General features: G+C 60.2%; 1 protein-coding gene across 3 annotated transcripts in view; it reads left to right on the top strand.

The window, feature by feature from the left end:
* The window catches only part of CHD3 (chromodomain helicase DNA binding protein 3), a 63,605-nt gene that overhangs the window by 16,118 nt on the left and 21,078 nt on the right, over positions 1-26,409 (top strand). For all 3 annotated transcript variants that reach the window (XM_085045245.1, XM_085045246.1, XM_085045247.1), the window contains exons 6-23: positions 579-709; positions 992-1,127; positions 1,915-2,093; positions 3,678-3,908; positions 5,308-5,505; positions 7,230-7,444; positions 9,840-9,971; positions 11,653-11,752; positions 14,082-14,273; positions 15,729-15,929; positions 18,867-19,004; positions 19,742-19,863; positions 21,047-21,220; positions 21,302-21,443; positions 22,327-22,458; positions 23,638-23,755; positions 25,198-25,322; positions 26,111-26,342. In XM_085045245.1, the coding sequence (XP_084901371.1) occupies positions 579-709; positions 992-1,127; positions 1,915-2,093; positions 3,678-3,908; positions 5,308-5,505; positions 7,230-7,444; positions 9,840-9,971; positions 11,653-11,752; positions 14,082-14,273; positions 15,729-15,929; positions 18,867-19,004; positions 19,742-19,863; positions 21,047-21,220; positions 21,302-21,443; positions 22,327-22,458; positions 23,638-23,755; positions 25,198-25,322; positions 26,111-26,342 (2,898 nt within the window). The remainder of the gene's footprint in view (positions 1-578; positions 710-991; positions 1,128-1,914; positions 2,094-3,677; positions 3,909-5,307; positions 5,506-7,229; positions 7,445-9,839; positions 9,972-11,652; positions 11,753-14,081; positions 14,274-15,728; positions 15,930-18,866; positions 19,005-19,741; positions 19,864-21,046; positions 21,221-21,301; positions 21,444-22,326; positions 22,459-23,637; positions 23,756-25,197; positions 25,323-26,110; positions 26,343-26,409) is intronic.

Raw genomic sequence — 26,409 nt, 5'->3', positions numbered from 1 at the left:
GCTTTGGGAGTCGCTGAGGGTGTTTGTGGGTTTACTAGGAGGGTTTGGGGGCCCCTGGGGGTGTTTGGGGGTCCCTAATGTGATCCTGGGGGGCTTTGGGGGTTACTGAGGGTCCTTGGGGAGTCCCCGGGGGGTTTGGGTGTCCCTGGGGTGATTTTGGGGATCCCTGGGATGATTTTGGGTTATTTTGGGGTGATTTTGAGGTGGTTTGGGGTGATTTTGATGTGATTTTTGGGTGATTCTGGGGGTTTTGGTGTCGCTGGGGTGATTTTGGGGTGATTTTGGGTGATTTTGGGGTGATTTTGGTGTCCTGGGGATGATTTTGGGTTATTTTGGGGTGATTTTGGTGTCCCTGGGGTGATTTGGGGTGATTTTGGTGTCCCTGGGATGATTTTGGGGTGATTTTGGGGTGATTTTGGGTGATTTGGGGTGATTTTGGTGTCCCGGGGATGATTTTGGATTATTTTGGGGTGATTTTGGTGTCCCGGGGATGATTTTGGGTTATTTTGGGGTGATTTTGGGGTGATTTTTGATTATTTTGGGGTGATTTGGTATGATTTTAACCCCCGCTGTGCCAGGCCCGGGGCACAAGAAGCGCAGCAAGAGCCCTCGAGTGCCGGAGCTGAAGAGGAAGATGAAGGGCAGGAAGATGGCGCCGCTCAAGATCAAACTGGGAGTGCTGGGAGGGAAGCGCAAGAAGAGCAGCTCGGTGGGTGCTGGGAGCAAACTGGGAGCACTGGGAGCAAACTGGGAGCGCTGGGGAATGGGGCTGGGGGACACTGGGAACACTGGGATCAAACTGGGAGCACTGGGAAATGGGGCTGGGGGCATTGGGAGCAAACTGGGAGCAAACTGGGATGTTTGCTCCAATGTCCCCAATATCCCTGCTGTCCCCAATGTCCCCCTGACACTGTCCCTGTCCCGCTGTCCCCATGACACTGTCCCTGTCCCCAATGTCCCCCTGACCCTGTCCCTGTCCCTGTCCCTGCAGAGCGAGGACGCCGGCGAGGCCGAGGAGGACTCTGACGCCGAGAGCCCCGGGGTGCTGGGCACTGCCCCCCGGCCTGACCCCACTGCCCGCCTCAAGAAACTCAAACGGGGCCGGCCTGGCCGCAAGAAGAAAAAGGGTGAGTGTCCCTGGGTGTCCTCAGGGTGTCCCCAGGGTGTCCCCGAGTGTGTCCCAGTGTCCCCAGTGTCCCCTCACCCTGACCCCACTGCCCGCCTCAAGAAACTCAAACGGGGCCGGCCCGGCCGCAAGAAGAAAAAGGGTGAGTGTCCCTGGGTGTCCCCAGTTGTCCCCGAGTGTCCCTGAGAGTCCCCAGTGTCCCCAGTGTCCCCTCACCCTGACCCCACTGCCCGCCTCAAGAAACTCAAACGGGGCCGGCCCGGCTGCAAGAAGAAAAAGGGTGAGTGTCCCCAGTGTCCCCACATGTCCTTGAGTGTCCCCAGGGTCCCCAGGTGTCCCCAGTGTCCCCCTGTCCCCAGTGTCCCCAATGTCCCCATCCCCTCACCCCCCTATTCCCAGTGTCCCCCAGTGTCCCCATCCCGTGTCCCCCTGTCCCCAAAGTCTCCAATATCCCCAACAACTAGTGTCCCCATCCCAATGACTCCAATACTGTGTCTCCATTCCCAGTTCCCCCAGTTCACCTTGTTCCCAATGTCCCTAATACCCAGTGTCCCCATCCCGTGTCCCCCTATTCCCAGCATCCCCAGTGTCCCCATCCCCAGTGTTTCCCTGTCCCCAGTGTCCCCAATGTCCCCATCCCCTGTGTCCCCCTATTCCCAGTGTCCCCCAATGTCCCCATTCCCTCACCCCTCTGTCCCCAGTGTCCCCATCCCCAGTGTCCCCCCATCTCCTCTGCCCCCTGATCCCTCCACAGTGACATCAATGACACCCCCGCGCTGTCCCCACAGGCCCAGGCCCCGAGGAGGAGGGCGATGGCTACGAGACTGACCACCAGGACTACTGCGAGGTGTGCCAGCAGGGTGGCGAGATCATCCTGTGTGACACTTGTCCCCGAGCTTACCACCTGGTGTGCCTCGACCCCGAGCTGGACAGAGCGCCTGAGGGCCGCTGGAGCTGTCCCCACTGCGTGAGCTGCGGGTCACTCAGGGGGTCCTGGGCGGTTTGGGGGTCACTCTGGGGGTCCTGGGGGTCGCTGAGGGGGTCCTGGCGGTGTCCTGGCATGTCCTGGGGGGCTTGGGGGACCCTGAGATGGACAGACAGCCCAAGGGCTGCTGGAGTTGTCCACACTGCATGAGCCGGGGTTCCTGGGGGTGTTTGGGGTGTCCGAGGGGTTTGGGGTCTTGTGAGGGGTTTGGGGTCCTGGGGGTTGGGGGCACTGAGGGTGTCCTGGGGGGTTTGGGGGACCCTGAGCTGGACAGAGAGCCCGAGGGCCACTGGAGCTGTCCCCACTGCGTGAGCCGGGGGTCCTGGGGAGCACTGAGGGGGTCCTGGGGGGGTTTGGGGTGTCCTGGGGGGTTTGGGGGGCACTGAGGGTGTCCTGGGGCAGTTTGGGGGGTCCTGGGGGGGTTTGGGGGACCCTGAGATGGACAGAGCCCCCGAGGGCCGCTGGAGCTGTCTCCGCTGCATGAGCCGGGGGTCCTGGGGGGTCACTGAGGGGGTCGTGGGGGTGTTTGGGGGCACTGAGGGTGTCCTGGGGGGTCCTGGAGGGGTTGGGGGTCCCTAAGCCATTCTGGGAGGTTCTAGGGGCATCCTGGGGGGGTTGGAGGTCCCAAAAGGCATCCTGGGAGCCCCAAGGGGCCATTCGCTGGAGATTTGGATGTCCCTGGGGGTTTGGGGTCTCCAGGAGCTGTTTTGGGGCAATTCCCTGGAGATTTGGGGTCCTGGAGGCTGTTTTGGGGCAATTCCCTGGAGATTTGGGTGTCCCAGGATGGTTTTTTGGGGCCATTCCCAGCAGATTTGGGCTGTTTTTTGGGGCCATTCCCTGGAGGTTTGGGGTGTTTTTTGGGGCCATTCCCTAGATGTTTGGGGTGTTTTTTGGGGCTATTCCCTGGAGGTTTGGGGTGATTTTTTGGGGCCATTCCCTGGAGGTTTGGGGTGATTTTTTGGGGCCATTCCCAGCAGATTTGGGCTGTTTTTGGGGCCATTCCCTGGAGGTTTGGGGTGGTTTTTGGGTCCATTCCCATCAGGTTTGAGATGGTGTTTTGGGTCCATTCCCTGGAGGTTTGGGGTGTTTTTTGGGGCCATTCCCATCAGGTTTGGGCTGGTTTTGGGGCCATTCCCTGGAGGTTTGGGGTGTTTTTTGGGGCCATTCCCATCAGGTTTGGGCTGGTTTTTGGGGCCATTCCCTGGAGGTTTGGGGTGTTTTTTGGGGCCATTCCCTGGATGTTTGGGGTGTTTTTGGGGCCATTCCCTGGATGTTTGAGCTGTTTTTGGGGCCATTCCCATCAGGTTTGGGTTGTATTTTTGATGCCATTCCCTGGAGATTTGGGGTGTTTTTTGGGGCCATTCCCTGCAGTTTTGGGGTGATTTTTTAGGGCCATTCCCTGCTGGTTTGGGGTGTTTTTTTGGGTACCCCCAGCAGGTTTTGGGTATTTTTTGGGGCCATTCCCTGGATGTTTGGGATGTTTTTTGGGGCCATTCCCTGGAGATTTGGGGTGTTTTTTGGGGCCATTCTGGGGTCACCCCCTCACCTCACCCCAATCCCCGCCAGGAGAAGGAAGGGGTGCAGTGGGAGGCGAAGGAGGAGGAGGAGGAGGAGGAAGAGGAGGAGGAGGAGGGCGAGAAGGAGGAGGAGGATGACCACATGGAGTACTGCCGGGTGTGCAAGGACGGCGGCGAGCTGCTGTGCTGCGACGCCTGCGTGTCATCGTACCACATCCACTGCCTCAACCCACCCCTGCCCGAGGTCCCCAACGGCGAGTGGCTCTGTCCCCGCTGCACGGTACGGGGACACTGGGGGGACACTGGGGGGACACTGTGGGGACACTGTGGGGATATAGGGGGAGTGGCTCTGTCCCCGCTGCACAGTACGGGGACACTGTGGGGACACTGGGGGGATATAGGGGGAGTGGCTCTGTCCCCGCTGCACGGTATGGGGACACGGGGACACTGTGGGGACATGGGGACAGCAGGGGACATGAGGACACTGTGGGGATATGGGGACACTGTGGGGATATGGGGGATATGGGGGGGTATGGGGATATGGGGACACTGTGGGGATATGGGGACACTGTGGGGATATAGGGGGAGTGGCTCTGTCCCCGCTGCACGGTACGGGGACACGGGGACACTGTGGGGACACTGTGGGGATATGGGGACATGGGGACACTGTGGGGATATGGGGACACTGAGGATATGGGGACATGGGGGGATATAGGGGGAGTGGCTCTGTCCCCGCTGCACGGTACGGGGACACGGGGACACTGTGGGGACATGGGGGGATATGGGGACATGGGGACACCGTGGGGATATGGGGACACTGTGGGGATATGGGGGGATATGGGGACATGAGGACACTGTGGGGATATGGGGACATGGGGACACTGTGGGGACATGGGGACACTGTGGGGACATGGGGACACTATGGGGGGGACATGGGGACACTGGGGACATGGGGACATGGCGGGATATAGGGGGAGTGGCTCTGTCCCCGCTGCATGGTACAGACACGGGGGACTTGGGGATATGGGGGATATAGGGACACTGTGGCGATATGGGGACATGGGGACATTGTGGGGATATGGGGACATGGGGATATAGAGTGGCTCTGTCCCCCTGCATGGTATGGGGACACGGGGACACCGTGGGGATATGGGGACATGGGGGCATGGGGATTATAGGGGTGGGGACACTGTGGGGATATGGGACATGGGGTTATAGGGGGGGTGGGGACACTGTGGGGATATGGAAGGATACGGGAGGACATGGGGACAGCGGGGGATGGGGGTTATGGGGACAGTGGGGGACATGGGGGGATATAGGGGGTTATAGGAGGTGGGGACACTGTGGGGATATGGGGACATATGGGGGGACGTGGGGACAGCAGGGGACGGGGGACATGGGAGGGTTACAGGGGGTGGGGGCATGTCCCCAAAGTCCCCAACATCCCCCGTGTCCCCAGCATCCCCAACGTCCCCTTTGTCCACAGTGTCCCCAGTCATGTCCCCAGTCCCCCAATGTCCCCAACGTCCCTGATGTCCCCAAAGTCCCCAGAGGCCCCAACATCCCCATTGTCCACAGTGTCCCCAATGTCTCCAGTGTCCCCAACGTCCCCAAAGTCCCCAATGTCCCCAACATCCCCAACGTCTCCAGTGTCCCCAACATCCCCGCTGTCCCCGCAGTGCCCGGTGCTGAAGGGCAGGGTGCAGAAGATCCTGTACTGGCGCTGGGGGGAGCCGCCCCCCCCCGTGGCCCCCCCGGGAGCCCCCCAGGCCCAGGAGGGACACCAGCAGGCGCTGCAGGGACGCTCCGAGCGCGAGTTCTTCGTCAAGTGGGTGGGGCTGTCCTACTGGCACTGCTCCTGGATCAAGGAGCTGCAGGTTTGTACCCAAAATGTACCCTAAAATAACCCAAAATGTGAGTGGGAATACCTCAAAACACAGCATGGGTAGGGCTGTCCTACTGGCACTGCTCCTGGATCAAGGAGCTGCTGGTAGGAACCCCAAAATATACCCTAAAATATTCCTAAATATCCCAAAATACTCCCTAAAATACCCCAAAATAACCCAAAATATCAGGGGAAATCAGTACGGGTGGGGCTGTCCTACTGGCACTGCTCCTGGATCAAGGAGCTGCAGGTTTGTACCCAAAATACCCCAAAATACTGGGGAAGGACCCCAAAATGTGGGGCCATTAAGACCCCTCTAAATTTGGGGTGCCCCCTTGAACTTAGGGATGCCCCCTCCAACTTTGGGGTGTTCCTCTCTAATTTTGGGACGCTTCCTTTAAATTTGGGGTGCTCCTCTCTAACTTTGGGGTTTTACCCTTTCACTTTGGGATGTTCCCTTTAATTTTTAGGGTGATTCCTTCTGACTTTGGGTTTTTCCCCTCTAACTTTGGGGTCTTCCTTCTAACTTTGGGGTTCTCCCCTTCAACTTTCGGACTCTCCCTTTAATTTTGGGGTGATTCTCTCTAACTTTGGGGTGATTAACTTTGGGGTGATTTCCTCTAACTTTGGCCGCTCCCCTCTAACTTTGGGGTGATTCCCTCTAATTTTGGGTTCTCCCCCTAACTTTGGGATTCTTCCTCCTAACTTTGGCTGCTCCCCCCTAACCGTGGGGCGTCCCACTGTGATTTTGGGGTGATTCCCTCTAACTTTGGGGTGATTCCCCCTAACTTTGGGTTCTCCCACCAACTTTAGGGTGATTCTCCCTAACTTTGGGGTTCTCCCCATAACTTCGGCTGCTCCCCCCTAACTGTGGGGTGTCCGGCTGTGATTTTGGGGTGATTCCCTCTAATTTTGGGTTCTCCCCCCTAACTTTGGGGTGATCTTCTCTAATTTTGGGTTCTTCCCCCTAACTTTGGGGTGATTTTCTCTAACTTTGACCACTCCCCCCTAACTTTGGGGTGATTTTCTCTAACTTTGGGGTGATTCCCTCTAACTTTGGGGTGATTTTCTCTAACTTTGGGGTGTCCCACTGTGGTTTCAGGGTTCTCCCCCTAACTTTGGGGTGTCCTGCTGTGATTTTGGGGTTATCCCCTCTAACCACAGCGTATCCCACTGTGATCTTGGGGTGATTCCCCCTAACTTTGGGGTGATTTTCTCTAACTTTGGGTTGTCCCACTGTGATTTTGGGGTTCTCTCCCTAACTTTGGGGTTCTCCCCCCTAACTTTGGGTTATCCCGCTGTGATTTTGGGGTGATTTCCCCTAATTTTGGGGTGATTTTCTCTAACTTTGGGGTGTCCCGCTGTGATTTTGGGGTTCTCCCCCCTAACTTTGGGGCAATTTTCTCTAACTTCGGGGTGTTTCCCCCTAACTTTGGGGTGTTTCCCCCTAACTTTGGGGTGATTTTCTCTAACTTCAGGGTGTCCCACTGTAATTTCGGGGTGATTTTCTCTAACTTTGGGGTGTCCTGCTGTGATTTCGGGGTTATCCCCTCTAACCACGGCGTATCCCACTGTGATCTTGGGGTTCTCCCCCCTAATTTTGGGGTGATTCTCTCTAACTTTGGGGCGATTTTCTCTAACTTTGGGGTGATTTTCTCTAACTTTGGGGCAATTTTCTCTAACTTTGGGGTGTCCCCCTGTGCTCTCGGGGCGCAGCTGGAGATCTTCCACCTGGTGATGTACCGGAACTACCAACGCAAGAATGACATGGACGAGCCTCCCCCGCTGGACTACGGCTCGGGGGACGACGACCCCAAGAGCGAGAAGCGGGGGGCAGGCGGGGACCCCCTGTTCGGGGGCATGGAGGAGAGGTTCTACCGCTACGGCATCAAACCCGAGTGGATGACCGTGCACCGCATCATCAACCACAGGTGGGGACCCGGGGACACCTGGGGGACACTTGGAGACACCCCGGGGACACCTGGGGACACTCGGGGAACCCCGAGGACACCCAGGGAACCCCGAGGACACTTGGGGACACCCGGGGAACCCCAGGGACACCCGGGGACTCCTGGGGACACCCAGGGAGACTCAGAGACACCCAGGGACCCCGAGAGACACCCAGGAACCCCCAGGGACATCCAGGGACACCTGGGGACACCCAGGGACCCCGAGGGACACTTGGGGACTCCTGGGGACACCCAGGGACACCCAGGGAACCCCAGAGACACTTGGGGACTCCTGGGGACACTCGGGACACTTGGGGACACCTGGGGACTCTTGGGGACACCCGGGGACTCTTGGGGACACCCGGGGACTCCCAGGGACACCCAGGACACCCCGGGGACACCCAGGGAGACTCAGGGACACTTGGGGACTCCTGGGGACACCCAGGGACCCCGAGGGACACTCAGGGGCACCTGGGCACACTCAGGGGCACCCAGGGACACTTGGGGACACTTGGGGACTTTGGGATTTCGGGGTGATTCCCTCTAATTTGGGGTTCTCCCCCCCTAACTTTGGGGTGATTTTCTCTAATTTTGGGTTCTTCCCCCTAAGACCCGGGGACACCCAGGGACACCCCAGGGAACCCCAGGGACACCCAGGGACCCCGAGGGACTCCTGGGGACACCCAGGGACTCCCAGGGACACCCGGGGACCCCAAGGGACACCCAGGGGACACTTGGGGACACCCAGGGCACCCCAAATCTTGAGGGAAGGGCAGGGAGATCGGGGACACCCCTGGCACCTGTGGGGACATTCTGGGCGCCCAGGGGGACACTCTGAGCACATCTGGGACACTCTGAGCAGCTGTGGGGACAATCTGAGCATCCGTGGGGACACTCTGAGCACCTTTAAGGACACCTCAGCATCCAGGGGTGACCCCCAGCTTTGGGGGACCCTGAGACCCCCCAGGACACCCCAAATCCTGAGGGGTGGGGTGACATCGGGGTGGGGAAGGCGAGTGACCGACGTGGGGTTTGGGGACACTGGTGGCACCTGTTGGGACATTCCAGGTCCCTGTGTGTCCCCAAGGGCTCCCCCAGCACCCACTGGGACAGCCGGACACTGTCCCCAGGTGATCCTGTGTCCTGTGTGACACTGGTCCCAATGTCCCCTCCCTGTGGCACTGTCCCCAGATGACCCTGATGTCCCCTCCCTGTGTCCAAGTGTCCCTGTGTCCTCTCCATGTCCTCAGGTGACCCCGGCTCTTGTCCGGGTGTCACTGTCCCCAGATGACCCCGTGTCCCCTCCCTGTGTCCCTGTCCGAGTGACCGAATGTCCCCTCCGTGTCCCCACATGACCCCTGCCCTGGGCTGTCCCTGCTGTCCCTGTCCCTGCTGGCAGCCGGTGGCAGCAGGTGACCTCTGGTGGCACTTGTGTCCCTTGCACGTCCCCTGCTGTCACCCACACGCTGCTGGCAGTGACAACTCCTGCCAGCCCCCTCAGTGCTCCTGGCTGTCCCCGTGTCCCCAGGGGTGCCCATTGTCCCCAAGGGTGTCTGCTGTCACCCGTGGTGCCACATGTCCCATGGTGCCCATTGTCCCCTGGGTGCCTCATGTCCCCACGGTGCCCTGGGTGTCCAGTGTCCCCTGGGTGCCTGTTGTCCCCATTGTCCCTGCTGTCCCCGTGCCGGGGGTGATGCAGTGCCCCTGGGTGTCCCCACTGTCCCCATGCCCCCGGGTGTCTCCATTGTCCCCTGCTGTCCCCATGCCCCGGGTGACGCAGTGCCCCTGGGTTCCCCCTCTGTCCCCGCTGCCCCATGCCCCTGGGTGTCCCTGCTGTCCCCATACGCTGGGTGTCCCCATTGTCACTCGCTGTCCCCATTATCCCCACTGTCCCCCCGCTGTCCCTGCTGTGGCGTGACGTGGTGCCCCTGGGTGTCCCCATTATCCCCACTGTCCCCATTATCCCCACTGTCCCCATTATCCCCGCTGTCCCCTGCCCTGGGTGACACGGTGCGCCTGGGTGTCCCCATTATCCCTGCTGTCCCCATTATCCCCATTGTCCCCGCTGTCCCCACTGTCCCCATGCCCTGGGTGATGCGGTGCCCCTGGGTGTCCCCATTGTCCCCATTATCCCCACTGTCCCCATGCCCTGGGTGACGCGATGCCCCTGGCTGTCCCCATTATCCCCATTATCCCCGCTGTCCCCTGCTCTCCCCATTGTCCCCGCTGTCCCCTGCTCTCCCCATTGTCCCCGCTGTCCCCTGCCCTGGGTGACGCGGTGCCCCTGGGTGTCCCCATTATCCCCGCTGTCTCTGCTGTCCCCATTGTCCCCATTATCCCCGCTGTCCCCTGCCCCGGGTGACGCGGTGCCGCGCAGCGTGGACCGGAAGGGGCAGTACCACTACCTGGTCAAGTGGCGAGACCTGCCCTACGACCAGGCCACCTGGGAGGAGGACGAGATGCCAATCCCTGACTACGACCTGCACAAGATGGCCTACTGGAAACACCGGTGAGCGGGGACATGGGGACAGCAGGGACATTGGGGGCATCAGGGACACTGGGGGGACATGGGGGATATGGGGGGATATGGGGATGTGCCTACTGGAAACACTGGTGAGCGGGGACAGCAGGGACATGGGGACATTGGGGACATTAGGGACATTGGCGACACTGGGGACAGTGGGGACATCGGGGACATTGGGGACACTGGGGACATTAGGGACATTAGGGACATTGGGGACACTGGGGACATCAGAGACATTGGGGATATGGGGATGTGCCTACTGGAAACACCGGTGAGCGGGGACATGGGGACAGCAGGGACATTGGGGACATCAGGGACACTGGGGGGACATGGGGGATATGGGGGGATATGGGGATGTGCCTACTGGAAACACTGGTGAGCGGGGACAGCAGGGACATGGGGACATTGGGGACATTAGGGACATTGGCGACACTGGGGACAGTGGGGACATCGGGGACATTGGGGACACTGGGGACATTAGGGACATTAGGGACATTGGGGACACTGGGGACATCAGAGACATTGGGGATATGGGGATGTGCCTACTGGAAACACCGGTGAGCGGGGACAGCGGGGACACTGGGGACATTGGGGATACTGGGGACATTGGGGATATGGGGACACTGGGGACATGTGGGAGATTAGGGACACTGGGGACACTGGGGACATCACGGGGATATAGGGATGTGCCTACTGGAAACACCGGTGAGTGGGGACTTCGGGGACACTGGGGACATAGGGGACACTGGGGACGCTGGTACATTGGGGACATTGGGGACACTGGGGACACTGGAGACATGGGGACATTGGGGATATCGGGGACATTGGGGATACTGGGGACATCGTGGGGATATGGGGATGTGCCTACTGGAAACACCAGTGAGGGTCATGGGGACACTGGGGGGACACTGGGGACACTGGGGACATAGGGGATGTCTCTGCTGGAAACACTGATGAGGGACACTGGGGACACTGAGGGGGACACTGGGGACATTGGGACATTGGTGTCATGGGGAGGGTGTGGGGACATGGGGACACTGGAGACACTGGGGACATTGGGGACATTGGGGACACTGGGGACATGGGGACATTGGGGACATGGGGACAGCCTGTCCAGCAATGTTCTCACAGTGCCACATGTCCTCCTGTGACCCCCGCATCCTCGTGTCTGTGTGTGTCCCTTGTCCCCTCTCCGTGTCCCTGTGTCCCCATCCTGGTGTCGCTGTGACCTCATTGTGCCCCCATGTCCCCTCTCCATGTCCCTGTGACCCCACGGTGTCCCCATGTCCTCACATGTCCCTCGTCCCCTCTCCATGTCCCTGTGTCCCCATCCTGCCTGTCACTGTGTCCTTCTGTCCCCCCATATCCCTGTGTGCTGCTCATCTCCTGTCCCCTTGTGTCCCCACTGTCCCCTGCTTTCCCCATGTCCTCCACTGTGCCCTGCTGTCCCCTGCTATCCCCTCATGTCCCCCCGCTGTCCCCGTGTCCCCTGCTGTCCCCGTGTCCCCCGCTGTCCCCATGTTCCCTCATGTCCCCTGCTGTCCTCATGTTCCCCACTGTCCCCATGTTCCCTCATGTCCCCCGCTGTCCCCGTGTCCCCTGCTGTCCCCGCTGTCCCCATGTCCCCTGCTGTCCCCGTGTCCCCCCGCTGTCCCCATGTCCCCAGGGAGGTGTTCATGGGCGAGGACCCGGCCCAGCCACGGCGTTACAAGAAGAAGAAGAAGGAGACGCCGGGGGAAGGACCGCCGGACTCACCGACCAACGACGTGAGTGTCCCCAGCCTGGGGACAGCCCGGGGACAGCCTGGGGACAGCCTGGGGACATCCACAGACACCTGGGGACATCCCCAGACACCTGGGGATATGGGGACAGCCCCAACCTGGGGACATCCCCAGCCCGGGGACAGCCCTGTCACCTGGGGACAGCCCAGCGACATGGGGACATGCACAGACACCTGGGGACAGCCCGGCGACATGGGGACAGCCCCAACCTGGGGACAGCCTGGGGACGTGGGGACAGCCTGGGGAGATGGGGACATCCCCGGACAGCTGGGGACAGCCTGGAGACATGGGGACAGCCTGGACTCCTGGGGACATCCCCCAAGCCTGGGGACAGCCTGGGGACATGGGGACATCCACAGACACCTGGGGACATCCCCAACCCTGGGGGACATCCCTGACACCTGGGGGACATCCCTGACACCTGGGGACATCCTTGGACACCTGGGCCACCCCCAACCTTGGAGGACCCTGCAGGGACCTTGGGGACATCCCCATACACCTGGGGACATCCCCAGACGCCTGGGCCACCCCCCAGGGCGCGCTGTCCCCCTGTCCCATGGGGTTTTTGGGGTGCTCTGTCTCCCTGTCCCCAGGGGTTTTTGGGGTGCTCTGTCTCCCTGTTCCCAGGGGTTTTTGGGGTCCCCCTGACAGCCGTGTTCCCAGGGGTTTTTGGGTCACCCCAGGGGGTTTTTGGGGCCCCCTGACCACCATGTCCCAGGCGGTTTTTGGGTCACCCCGGGTTTTTGGGGTCCCCTTAACCGTGATGCCCCAGGTATTTTTGGGTCACCCCATGGCTTTTGGGTCCCCCCGGTGTTTCCGGTGTCCCCTGACGGTGGTGTCCCCATGGTTTTTGGTGTCCCCCCAGTGTTTTTGGGTCCCCCGGTGTTTCTGGTGTCCCCTGACGGCGGTGTCCCAAGGGGGTTTTTGGTGTCCCCGGTGTTTTTGGGGTCCCCTGACTGCGGTGTCCCCAGGGAGTTTTTTGGGTCACCCCAGGTGTTTTGGGTCACCCCATGGTTTTTGTGTCCCCCGGTGTTTCTGGTGTCCCTGACGGCGCTGTCCCCATGGTTTTTGTGTCCCCCGGTGTTTGTGGTGTCCCTGACGGCAGTGTCCCCATGGTTTTTGTGTCCCCTGGTATTTGTGGTGTCCCTGAGTGCGGTGTCCCCAGGGAGTTTTTTGGGTCACCCCAGGTGTTTTGGGTCACCCCATGGTTTTTGTGTCCCCCGGTGTTTCTGGTGTCCCTGACCGCAGTGTCCCCATGGTTTTTGTGTCCCCCGGTGTCTCTGGTGTCCCCTGATGGCGGTGTCCCCAGGGGGTTTTTGGGTCCCCCCCATGGTTTTTGTGTCCCCCGGTGTTTTTGGTGTCCCCTGACCGCGGTGTCCCCAGGGATTTTGGGTCACCCCGGGGATTTTGGATCCCCCCGGTGTTTTTGGGGTCCCCTGATGGCAGTGTCCCCATGGATTTTGTGTCCCCCCTGTGTTTCTGGTGTCCCTGATGGCAGTGTCCCCATGTTTTTTGTGTCCCCCGGTGTCTCTGGTGTCCCTGACCGCAGTGTCCCCATGGTTTTTGTGTCCCCATGGATTTTGTGTCCCCCCTGGTGTTTCTGGTGTCCCCTGACTGCCATGTCCCCATGGTTTTTGGTGTCCCCCCGGTGTTTCTGGTGTCCCTGACGGCGGTGTCCCCAGGAATTTTGGGTCACCCCATGGTTTTTGTGTCCCCCCGGTGTCTGTGGTGTCCCTGACGGCGCTGTCCCCATGGTTTTTGTGTCCCCCCGGTGTTTCTGGTGTCCCTGACGGCAGTGTCCCCATGGTTTTTGTGTCCCCCCTGGTGTCTGTGGTGTCCCTGACGGCGGTGTCCCCATGGTTTTTGTGTCCCCCGGTGTTTCTGATGTCCCGTGACCGCAGTGTCCCCATGGATTTTGTGTCCCCCGGTGTTTCTGATGTCCCGTGACCGCAGTGTCCCCATGGATTTTGTGTCCCCCGGTGTTTGTGGTGTCCCTGACGGCGGTGTCCCCAGGGATTTTGGGTCACCCCAGGGATTTTGGGTCCCCCCAGTGTCTCTGGTGTCTCCTGACGGCGCTGTCCCCAGGGGGTTTTTGGGTCCCCCCCATGGTTTTTGTGTCCCCCGGTGTCTCTGGTGTCCCTGACTGCCGTGTCCCCATGATTTTTGTGTCCCCCTGGTGTTTGTGGTGTCCCTGACGGCGCTGTCCCCAGGGATTTTGGGTCACCCCATGGTTTTTGTGTCCCCCGGTGTCTGTGGTGTCCCTGACGGCGCTGTCCCCATGGTTTTTGTGTCCCTGACGGCGCTGTCCCCGCAGCCGACGGTGAAGTACGAGACGCAGCCGCGGTTCATCACGGCCACGGGCGGCACGCTGCACCTCTACCAGCTGGAGGGGCTGAACTGGCTGCGCTTCTCGTGGGCGCAGAGCACCGACACCATCCTGGCCGACGAGATGGGGCTGGGCAAGACCATCCAGACCATCGTCTTCCTCTACTCCCTCTACAAGGAGGTGAGCCGGGGACACCTGAATGGGGTTTGGGGACACCTGTGTGGGGCTGGGGACACCATGTGGAGCTGGGGACACCCATCTGGTCACTGGGGTCACCGTGTGGGGCTGCGGACACCTGGCTGGGGGGCTAGAGTCGCCTGTGTGGGGCTGGGCAAGACCATCCAGACCATCGTCTTCCTCTACTCCCTCTACAAGGAGGTGAGCTGGGGGCTTGACCGGGGGTTTGGGGACACCTGAATGGGGTTTGGGGTCACCATGTGGGACCTGGGGACACCTGACCAGGGGCTGGGGACACCGTGTGGGGCTGGGGGTGGCCATGTGGGGCTGGGGACGCCCATTCCTCTACTCGCTGTACAAGGAGGTGAGCCGGGGGGTGACTGGGGGTTTGGGGTGTCTGTGTGGGGTTGGGGACACCATGTGGGGTTGGGGTCACCTGCCTTTGGCACCAGGAGGGGCTGGGGGCACCCATCTGGTCACTGGGGGCACCCATCTGGTCACTGGGGTCACCCACGTGGGCCTAGGCAACACGTGCTGGTCACTGAGGTCGCCTACAATGGCCTGGGGACACCTGTCTGGTCACTGGGAACACCTGTCTGGTCACTGGGGTCACCCATCTGGTCACTGGGGTCACCTGTCTAGTCATTGAGGTCACTCACATCAGCCTGTGGTCACCCATAATGGCCTGTGGTCACCTGCTGGGCCCTGGGGTCACCTGTCTGGTCATTGAGGTCACTCACATCAGCCTGTGGTCACCCATGTGGGCCTGGCGACACCTGCTGGTCACTGGGGTCACCCACAATGGCCTAGGGTCACCTGCCTCAGGCACCTGGAGGGCCTGGGGTCACTGGGGTCACCCATCTGGTCACTGGGGCCACCCACGTGGGTCTAGGGTCACCTGACTGAGATTGGGGTCACCTGTCTGGTCACTGGGGTCACCCACACCATGTGTCCTGGGGTCACTCACATGGGTTTGGGGTCACCCATCAGGTCACTGGGGTCACCCAGATTGACCTGGGGTCACCTGCTGAGTGTAGAGGTCACTACCCCGGGCCCTGATGTCACCTGCCTGTCCCTGGTGTCACCTGCCAGGCCCGCAGTGTCACCAGTCTGGCCCCTGGTGTCACCTCCCAGCTTAACAGTGTCACCCCTGCCAGGCCTTGGTGTCACCTGCCTGGTCCAGCTGGCTCTGTCCCCAGTGTCCTGCAGTGTCCTCAGTGTCCTGCACTGTCCCCAGTGTCCTGCACTGTCCCCAATGTCCTGCAGTGTCCCCACATCCCCCAAGGTCCTGTCCAGTGCTGTCCCCAGGGCCACCCCAAGGGCCCGTCCCATGTGACACGGTGACACCTGGTGACACCTGGTGACACAGTGTCCCCCAGGGCCACACCAAGGGCCCGTCCCGTGTGACACAGTGACACGGTGACACCTGGTGACACCTGGTGACACAGTGTCCCCCAGGGCCACACCAAGGGCCCGTTCCTCGTCAGCGCGCCGCTCTCCACCATCATCAACTGGGAGCGCGAGTTCCAGATGTGGGCGCCAGCCTTCTACGTTGTCACCTACACGGGGGACAAGGACAGCAGGGCCATCATCCGCGAGAACGAGTTCTCCTTCGACGACAACGCCATGAAGGGCGGCAAGAAGGCCTTCAAGATGAAGGTGGGCGGGCAGGGGACACCTGGGGACACCTGGGGATGAGGGGTGGCACCTGGACACCTGGGCACAAGGGGTGACACTTAGACACCTGGGGACAAGGGGTGACACCTGGACATCTGGGTCCATCTGGTGACAGGGGGTGGCTCCTGGACACCTGGGGACAAGGGTGGGCACTCGGACACCTCGGTACCTTTGGGGACAGGGAGGTGGCACCTGGACACCTGGGTCCCTTTGGGGACAGGGAGGTGGCACCTGGACACTTGAGTCCCTTTAGGAATGGAAGAGTGGCACCTGGACAGCTAGGTCCCTTTGGGGACATGGGGTGGCACCTGGACACCTGAGTGCCTTTGGGGACATGGGGTGACACCTGGACATCTGTGTCCCTCTGGGGACAAGGGGGTGGCACTCAAATGCTTGAGCTCCTCTAGGGACAAACAGGTGGCACTAAGGCACTTGGGTCCCTTTTTGGTGGCACCTGGACACCTGGGGACACCTGGGGACAAGGGGTGGCACTCGGACACCTCAATACCTTTGGGGACAAGGGGTGGCACCTGGACACTGGGGGCAGCTGGGGGACAGGGAGGTGGCACCTGGACACTTGAGTCCCTTTAGGAATGGAAGAGTGGCACCTGGACAGCTAGGTCCCTTTGGGGACAAAGGGGTGGCACCTGGACATTTGGGTCCTTTTGGGGACAAGGGGTGGCATCTGGACAGCTGGGTGCCTTTGGGGACATGGGGTGACACCTGGACAGCTAGGTCCGTTTGGGGACAGGGAGGTGGCACCTGGACACCTGGGTCCCTTTGGGGACAGGGAGGTGGCAGCTGGACAGCTGGGTGCCTTTGGGGACAAAGGGGTGGCACCTGGACATTTGTGTCCCTCTGGGGACAAGGGGTGGCATCTGGACAGCTGGGTGCCTTTGGGGACATGGGGTGACACCCAAATGCTTGAGCTCTTCTAGGGACAAAGGGGTGGCACTCGGACACATGGGTCCCTTTGGGGACAAGGGGTGGCACCTGGACACCTGGCTCCTTTTGGGGACAAGGAGGTGGCACCTGGACACTTGGGTCCCTTTGGGGACAAGGAGGTGGCACCTGGACACCTGGGTGCCTTTGGGGACAAGGGGGTGGCACCTGGACACCTGGGTGCCTTTGGGGACACCTGAGTTTGGGGTCCCCAGTGGGGTGGGGGTGCAGGGTGGGCTTCTTCTGGGTCTGGGGGTGTTCTGTGGGGTTTTGGGGTTCTGGGTGAGATTTTTTGGGGTTTTAGATGGGATTTTTTGGGGTTTTGGGTGGGTTTTTTTGGGGATTTTTTTTGGTTTTTGGGGTCCCTGCTGACCTCTCACTGCCCACAGTGTGAAGCTCGGGTGAAGTTCCATGTCCTCCTCACCTCCTACGAGGTCATCACTGTCCAGTTTTGGGGTTTTGGATGGGATTTTTTGGGTTTTGGGGTTCTGGGTGGGGTTTTTTTGGGATTTTTGGGATTTGGGGTCCCTGCTGACCTCTCAGTTCCCACAGCGTGAAGCTCAGGTGAAGTTCCACGTGCTGCTCACCTATGAACTCATCACCATCCAGTTTTGGGGTTCTGGGTGGGATTTTTTTGGGTTTCTTTCAGGATTTAGGGTTCTGTATGGAGTTTTTTTGGGATTTTGGGTTTTGGGGTCCCTGCTGACCTCTCAGTGCCCACAGCATGAGGCTCAGGTGAAGTTCCACGTCCTCCTCACCTCCTACGAGCTCATCACTGTCCAGTTTTAGGGTTTTGGATGGGATTTTTTGGGTTCTGGGTGGGATTTTTTCGGGGTTTTTTCAGGATTTAGGGTTCTGTATGGGTTTTTTTTGGGGATTTTTGGGTTCTGGGGTCCCTGCTGACCTGTCTCCTGCCCACAGCGTGAGGCTCAGGTGAAGTTCCACGTCCTGCTCACCTCCTATGAGCTCATCGTTGTCCAGTTCTGGGGTTCTGGGTGGGATTTTTTCGGGGTTTCTTTCAGGATTTAGGGTTCTGTACGGAGTTTTTTGGGATTTTGGGGTTCTGGGGTCCCTGCTGATCACAGCGTGAAGCTCAGGTGAAGTTCCACGTCCTCCTCACCTCCTACGAGCTCATCACTGTCCAGTTTTAGGGTTTTGGATGGGCTTTTTTGGGTTCTGGGTGGGATTTTTTCGGGGTTTTTTCAGGATTTAGGGTTCTGGGTGGGGATTTTTTGGGATTTTGGGGTTCTGGGGTCCCTGCTGACCTGTCTCCTGCCCACAGCGTGAGGCTCAGGTGAAGTTCCACGTGCTGCTCACCTCCTATGAGCTCATCACCGTCCAGTTTTGGGGTTCTGGGTGGGATTTTTTCGGGGTTTCTTTCAGGATTTAGGGTTCTGTACGGAGTTTTTTTGGGATTTTGGGGTTCTGGGGTCCCTGCTGATCACAACGTGACGCTCAGGTGAAGTTCCACGTCCTCCTCACCTCCTACGAGTTCATCACCATCAAGTTTTGGGGTTCTGGGTGGGATTTTTTGGGTTCTGGGTGGGATTTTATTGGGGTTTTCTTCAGGATTTAGGGTTCTGTATGGGGTTTTTGGGGTTCTGGGGTCCCTGCTGACCACTGACCGCTCCCCATGCTGCCCACAGCGTGAGGCTCAGGTGAAGTTCCACGTCCTGCTCACCTCCTACAAGCTCATCACCGTCCAGTTTTGGGGTTCTGGGTGGGATTTTTTTGGGATTTAGGGTTCTGTATGGGGTTTTTTTGGAATTTGGGGTCTCTGCTGACCCCTCACTGCCCACATTGTGATGCTCAGGTGAAGTTCCATGTCCTCCTCACCTCCTGCATGCTCATCACCATCAAGTTTTAGGGTTCTGTATGGGTTTTTTTGGAGTTTTTTCAGGATTTAGGGTTCTGTATGGGGTTTTTTTGGGGATTTTTGGGTTCTGGGGTCCCTGCTGACCTGTCTCCTGCCCACAGCGTGAGGCTCAGGTGAAGTTCCACGTCCTCCTCACCTCCTACGAGCTCATCACCATCGACCAGGCCGCTCTGGGCTCCATCCGCTGGGCCTGCCTGGTGGTGGACGAAGCTCATCGGCTCAAGAACAACCAGTCCAAGGTGGGAACCCCAAAAAATGGGATGGGGAACCCCAAAAACCGGGATGGGGAACCCCAAAAAGGGGGGGAACCCCAAAAGCGGGGATGGGGAACCCCAAAAATGGGGGGAACCCCAAAAATGGGGATGGGGCACCCCGAAAATGGGGATGGGGAACCCCAAAAATGGGGATGGGGTGCCCCAAAACCTGGGAGGAACCCTGAAAATGGGGATGGGGTGGGGGGCACCCCAAAACCTGGGGGTGGGGCAGGGGATCAGTGGGATTTCTCCCCTATTTTGGCTCTGAGCTCTCATCCCACAGTTTTTCCAGGATTTGATGGGGTGAATCAGTGGGATTTCTCCCCAGTTTTGGGTCTGACCTCTCCTCCCGCGGTTTTTCCGGGATCTGTGGGTCAGGATTAGTGGGATTTCTCCCCAGTTTGGGATCTATGGGTCAGGATCAGTGGGATTTCTCCCCAGTTTTGGGTCTGACTCTCCTCCCGCAGTTTTTCTGGGGTCTGTGGGGTGAATCAGTGGGATTTTCCCCAGTTTGGGGTCTGTGGGTCAGGATCAGTGGGATTTCTCCCCAATTTTGGGTCTGACTCTCCTCCCCACAGTTTTTCCAGGGTCTGTGGGGTGAATCAGTGGGATTTTTCCTCCTCCCCACAGTTTTTCTGGGGTCTGTGGGGTGAATCAGTGGGGTTTCTCCCCTATTTGGGGTCTGTGGGGTGAATCAGTGGGGTTTTTCCTCCTCCCCGCAGTTTTTCCGGGTGCTCAACGGCTACAAGATCGAGCACAAGCTGCTGCTGACAGGAACACCTCTGCAGAACAACCTGGAGGAGCTCTTCCACCTGCTCAACTTCCTCACGCCTGAGCGCTTCAAGTGCGTCCTTGTCACCTGGGTGTCACCTCTGTGTCACCTGTGTCACCTGTGTGTGACCTGTGTTGCCTGTGTGTGACCTGTGTCACTTCTGTCACATCTGTCCCCTCCTGTCTCTGCTCTTCCACCTGCTCAACTTCCTCACACCTGAGCGCTTCAAGTGCGTCCTTGTCACCTGTGTGTCACCTGTGTCACCTGTGTGTCACCTCTGTGTTACCCGTGTGTCACCTGTGTCACTTCTGTCATCTCTATCATCTATGTCACCTTCTGTCCCTCCATCCCTACCGCATCCCTCCATGTCCCACCATCTCCCTCCATCTCCACCCCATCGCGCTGTCCCCACCCTCATGGTGTCCCCACTGTCCCCAGCAGCCTGGAGTGGTTCCTGTGTCCCCTCCATCTCCTCCATGTCCCACCGTGTCCCAATGTCCCTTCCACATCCCTCCACCCCCTCAGTGTCCCACCATGTCCCCATGTCCCGCCCCATCCCGGTGTCCCCACCCTCATGGTGTTCCTGCTGTCCCCAGAAACCTGGAGGGGTTCCTATGTCCTCTCCTGTTCCTTCATCTCCACCATGTTCCAGTGTCCCAACCCTCACGGTGTCCCCAACCCTCATGGTGTCCCTGCTGTCCCCAGCAACCTGGAAGGGCTCCTGTGTCCTCTCCTGTCACTCCATCTCCACTCCATCTCGCTGTCCCCAACCCTCATGGTGTCCCCGCTGTCCCCCAGCAAGCTGGAGGGGTTCCTGTGTCCCCTCCATGTCCCACCCCATCCCGGTGTCCCCAACGCTCACGGTGTCCCCAAATCTCACGGTGTCCCCGCTGTCCCCAGCAGCCTGGAGGGGCTCCTGTGTCGCCTCCTGTCTCTCCATCTCCACCATGTCCCCATGTCCCACCCCATCGTGCTGTCCCCACCCTCACGGTGTCCCCGCTGTCCCCAGCAACCTGGAGGGACTGCTGTGTCCCCTCCATCTCCACTCCATCGCACTGTCCCCACCCTCATAGTGTCCCCAGCTCTCACGGTGTCCCCAACCCTCATGGTGTCCCCGCTGTCCCCAGCAACCTGGAAGGGCTCCTGTGTCCCCTTCTGTCCTTCCATCTCTTCCATGTACCACCATGTCCCCACCCTCATGGTGTCCCCAGCCCACATGGTGTCCCCACCCTCACGGTGTCCCCGCTGTCCCCAGCAACCTGGAGGGTTTCCTGGAGGAATTCGCCGACATCTCCAAGGAGGACCAGATCAAGAAGCTCCACGACCTGCTGGGTCCCCACATGCTGCGGCGCCTCAAGGCCGACGTCTTCAAGAACATGCCGGCCAAGACGGAGCTCATCGTGCGCGTGGAGCTCAGCCCCATGCAGAAGTAGGCCAATGTCCCCTCCGCCGTGTCCCCAACCCGCCCCGGGCGTCCCCAGAGCCGCCGGTGCCACCGCTGTCCCCGCAGGAAGTACTACAAGTACATCCTGACGCGGAACTTCGAGGCGCTGAACTCGCGGGGCGGAGGGAACCAGGTGTCCCTGCTCAACATCATGATGGACCTCAAGAAGTGCTGCAACCACCCCTACCTGTTCCCCGTGGCCGCCATGGTGGGGACCTGGGGGGGCTTGGGGACACCGCGGGGCGTGGGGACATGGGGGGGACATGGAGGGACGTGGGGACAGGGAGGGACATGGAGTGGTTAGAGGGATGTGGGACAGGGAGGGACATGGAGGGACGTGGGGACGTGGAGAGGTTGTAAGGGTTTGGGACATGGAGGGACATGGGGACAGGGAGGGGACATGGGGACATGGAGGGACATGGAGTGGTTAGAGGGATGTGGGACATGGAGGGACATGGGGACAGGGAGGGACATGGGGAGGTTGTAAGGGTTTGGGACATGGGGACATGGAGGGGACATGGGAGGGTTAGATGGATGTGGGACATGGAGGGACATGGGGACATGGAGAGGTTGTAAGGGTTTGGGACGTGGAGGGACACGGGGACATGGAGAGGATGTGGGGACATGGACATGGGGACAGGGAGGGACATGGGGACATGGAGGGGTTGGGTGTGGGACATGGGGACACGGAGGAACATGGGGACATGGAGGGACATGGGGACATGGACGTGGGGACAGGGAGGGGACATGGGAAGGTTAGAGGGATGTGGGACATGGAGACATGGAGGGACATGGGGACAGGGAGAGGACAGGGAGGGACATGGAGAGGTTGTAAGGGTTTGGGACATGGGGACATGGAAGGACATGGGGACATGGAGGGACATGGAGGGACATGGAGGGACATGGAGGGACATGGGGACACAGAGGGACATGGAGGTATTGGAAGGATGTGGGACAGAAAGGGACACAGAGGGACATGGAAGGGATGGAGGGACGTGGGGTGGAGGAACATGGAGAGCACAGGGGGACACTCGGGGTCCCTGTTGGTGACATCCTGTCCCTGTTGGTGACACCCCTGTCCCTGTCCCCAGGAGTCCCCGAAGCTGCCGAGCGGTGCCTACGAGGGCGGAGCTCTGATCAAAGCCTCGGGGAAGCTGCTGCTGCTGCAGAAGATGCTGAGGAAGCTGAAGGAGCAGAACCACCGGGTGCTGATCTTCTCCCAGGTGAGACCCCAAAACACCCCAAAAATACCCCAAAACCAACCCCAAACCCCTCAGAACCACCAGGTGCTAATCTTCTCCCAGGTGAGACCCCAAAACACCCCAAAAAACCTCCAAAATAACCCAAAATACCCCAGAAAACCTCAAGAAATACCCCAAAAAATAACCCAAATGCTCCCAGAACCACTGGGTGCTGATCTTCTCCCAGGTGAGACCCCAAAAAACCCCCAAAACACCCCAAAAAACCTCTAAAAATACCCCAAAATGTCCCAGGCCTTCCAAGAACCACCAGTGTACCCAGTGCAGGCTCCCCAGTTGCTCCCAGTCCTTCCCAGTTGCTCCCAGTCTAACCAGTGCCAATATTCCCAGCATGCCCAGTCCAGGCTCCCCAAGCCCCCCAGACCTTCCCAGTCCCTCCCAGTTTAACCAGTCCCTCCCAGTCTAACCAGTCCCAGGCACAACAGTCCCTGTGTGCCCAGTATGGGTTCCCCAGTCCTTCCCAGTCCCTCCCAGTTTAACCAGTGCCAGTCCCAGCAGTCCCACTGTGCCCAGTAATGGTTCCCCCAGTCCCTCCCAGTCTGACCAGTCCTAGTCCCAGCAGTCCCAGTGTGCCCAGTATGGGTTCCCCAGTCCCTCCCAGTCTAACCAGTGCCAATCCCAGCACTCCCAGCATGCCCAGTCCAGGCTCCCCAAGCCCCCCAGTCCCCCCCGAGTCCTTCCCAGTCTAACCAGTGCCAATCCCAGCAGCCACAGTGTGCCAGTCCAGGCTCCCCAGTCCCCCCCGGTCCCTCCCAGTAGCTCCCAGTCTAACCAGTCCCAGTCCCAGCAGTCCCACTGTGCCCAGTATGGGTTCCCCCGGCCTCACAGTCCCTCCCAGTCTAACCAGTGTCAGTCCCAGTGTGCCCAGTCCAGGCTCCCCAGTCCCTCCCAGTCCCCCCAGTGCCTCCCAGTCACTGCCAGTTGCTCCCAGTCTAACCAGTGCCTGTCCCAGTGTTCCCAGTCCAGTCCCTCCCAGTCCCCCCCTGTCCCTCCCAGTCTCCCCCAGTCCATCCCAGTCCCTCCCAGTCCATCCCAGTCCCTCCCAGTCCCTCCCAGTCCATCCCAGTCCCTCCCAGTCCCTCCCAGTCCCTCCCAGTCCCTCCCCAGTCCCCCCAGTGGCTCCCAGTCTAACCAGTAGCGCAGATGACGAAGATGCTGGACCTGCTGGAGGATTTCCTGGACTACGAGGGCTACAAGTACGAGAGGATCGATGGTGGCATCACTGGGGCTCTGCGGCAGGAGGCCATCGACCGCTTCAACGGTAGCGACTGGGGACATTGGGGACATCGGGGACATTGGGGACATCGGGGACACTGGGGGGATTGGGGACACGGGACAGGGATGGGAATGGGGACACTGGGGACAGGGATGGTGGCATCACTGGGGCTCTGCGGCAGGAGGCCATCGACCGCTTCAACGGTAGCGACTGGGGACATCGGGGACACTGGGGACACTGGGGACATCGGGGACACTGGGGACATCAGGGGGATTGGGGACATTGGGGACATCAGGGGGATTGGGGACATGGGACAGGGATGGGAATGGGGACACTGGGGACAGGGATGGTGGCATCACTGGGGCTCTGCGGCAGGAGGCCATCGACCGCTTCAACGGTAGCGACTGGGGACATCGGGGACACTGGGGACACTGGGGACATCGGGGACACTGGGGACATCAGGGGGATTGGGGACATTGGGGACATCAGGGGGATTGGGGACATGGGACAGGGATGGGAATGGGGACACTGGGGACAGGGATGGTGGCATCACTGGGGCTCTGCGGCAGGAGGCCATCGACCGCTTCAACGGTAGCGACTGGGGACATCGGGGACATTGGGGACACTGCGGGGATTGGGGACATTGGGGACCCTGGGGGGATTTGGGATACTGGGGACGTTGGGGATATTGGGGATGTTGGGCGTGCTGGGGATATAGGGGACATTGGGGATATTGGGGACATCGGGGGGCTTGGGGACACTGCAGACATTGGGACATCAGGGACACTGGGGACATCAGGGACATCAAGGGGATTTGGGGGCATTGGGGACACTGGGGACGTTGGGGACATTGGGCATGTTGGGGATATTAGGGACATTGGGAACACTAGGGACAGGGGGACAGGGACGGGGACAGTGTTTTTGGGGTGATTTTGACGGGGTATTTTTGGGGTATTTTAGGGGCAGTTTTGATGGGGTGTTTATGGGGTGATTTTGGGGTGATTTTGAGGGATTCTGGTCCCACCCTGACTCCGGGGGGGCAGCGCCGGGGGCGCAGCAGTGTGGGTGTTTTTGGGATGATTTTGGGGTGATTTTGGGGTGATTTTGGGGTGATTTTGGGGTGATTTTGGGGGATTCTGGTCCCGCCCTGACTCCGGGGGGGCAGCGCCAGGGGCGCAGCAGTGTGGGTGATTTTGGGATTATTTTTGGGGTGGTTTTGGGGTGATTTTGGGGTGATTTTTGGGATTCTGGTCCCGCCCTGACTCCGGGGGGGCAGCGCTTAGGGCACAGCAGTGGGGGTGTTTTTGGGATGATTTTGGGATGATTTTGGGGTGGTTTTGGGGTGAATTTGGGGGATTCTGGTCCCGCCCTGACTCCGGGGGGGCAGCGCCGGGGGCGCAGCAGTGGGGGTGATTTTGGGGTGATTTTGGGGTTATTTTGGGGTGATTTTGGGGGATTCTGGTCCCGCCCTGACTCCGGGGGGGCAGCGCCGGGGGCGCAGCAGTTCTGTTTCCTGCTGTCCACGCGGGCCGGAGGCCTCGGCATCAACCTGGCGACGGCCGACACTGTGGTCATCTTCGACTCGGACTGGAACCCCCACAACGACATCCAGGTGGGCAGCGGGCACTGCCAGTGTCACCTGCCACCTGCCAGGGTCACCTGCCACCTGGCCAGTGTCCCCTGCCACTGGTCCAATGTCCCCTGCCACCTGGCTAATGTCACCTGGGACTGCCCAGTGTCACCCCCTTGTCACCTGCCACCCGGCCAGTGTCACCGCACTTCTCCTGTCCCCAAGGTGTCCCCCCATGTCACCTGACATGTACCCAGGGTGTCCTCACAGTGTCCCTGACATGTCCCTGCCCTGTCCCCACAATGTCCCCACACTGTCCCTGACCTGTCCCCACGCTGTCCCCTTAGGCCTTCAGCCGGGCTCACCACATCAGCCAGGGTGTCACCCACATGTCACCTGATGTGTCCCTGGGATGTCCCTGACCTGTCTGTGACCTGTCCCCATGATGTCCCCATGCTGTCCCCACAACGTCCCGAGACTGTCCCTGACCTGTCTCTGTCCCCTCAGGCCTTCAGCTGCGCCCACCGCATTGGCCAGGGTGTCACCTCATGTCACCTGATGTGTCCCCACAATGTCCCCACGCTGTCCCTGACCTGTCACTGTCCCCTCAGGCCTTCAGCTGGGCGCACCGCATCGGCCAGGATGTCACCTGCTGTGTCCCTGACCTGTCTGTGACCTGTCCCCACGCTGTCCCTGACCTGTCCCTGTCCCCTAGGCCTTCAGCCGGGCGCACCGCATCGGCCAGGGTGTCCCCCCATGTCACCTGCTGTGTCCCTGACCTGTCTGTGACCTGTCCCCACGCTGTCCCTGACCTGTCCCTGTCCCCTCAGGCGTTCAGCCGGGCGCACCGCATCGGCCAGGCCAACAAGGTGATGATCTACCGGTTTGTGACGCGAGCCTCGGTGGAGGAGAGGATCACGCAGGTGGCCAAGCGCAAGATGATGCTGACGCACCTGGTGGTGCGGCCCGGGCTGGGCTCCAAGGCCGGCTCCATGTCCAAGCAGGAGCTCGACGACATCCTCAAGTTCGGCACCGAGGAGCTCTTCAAGGACGAGAACGAGGGTCAGTCGGCTGGGGCGAGGGTGGGGTGGGATGGACTGGGATGTACTGGGGTGTGCTGGGCTGGACT

The sequence above is a fragment of the Lichenostomus cassidix genome, unplaced genomic scaffold (assembly GCF_008360975.1).
Source record: "Lichenostomus cassidix isolate B80296 unplaced genomic scaffold, HeHo_3.0 HiC_scaffold_34, whole genome shotgun sequence".
Lineage (NCBI taxonomy): Eukaryota > Metazoa > Chordata > Aves > Passeriformes > Meliphagidae > Lichenostomus > Lichenostomus cassidix.
This window is presented reverse-complemented; position numbering and strand designations above follow the sequence as displayed.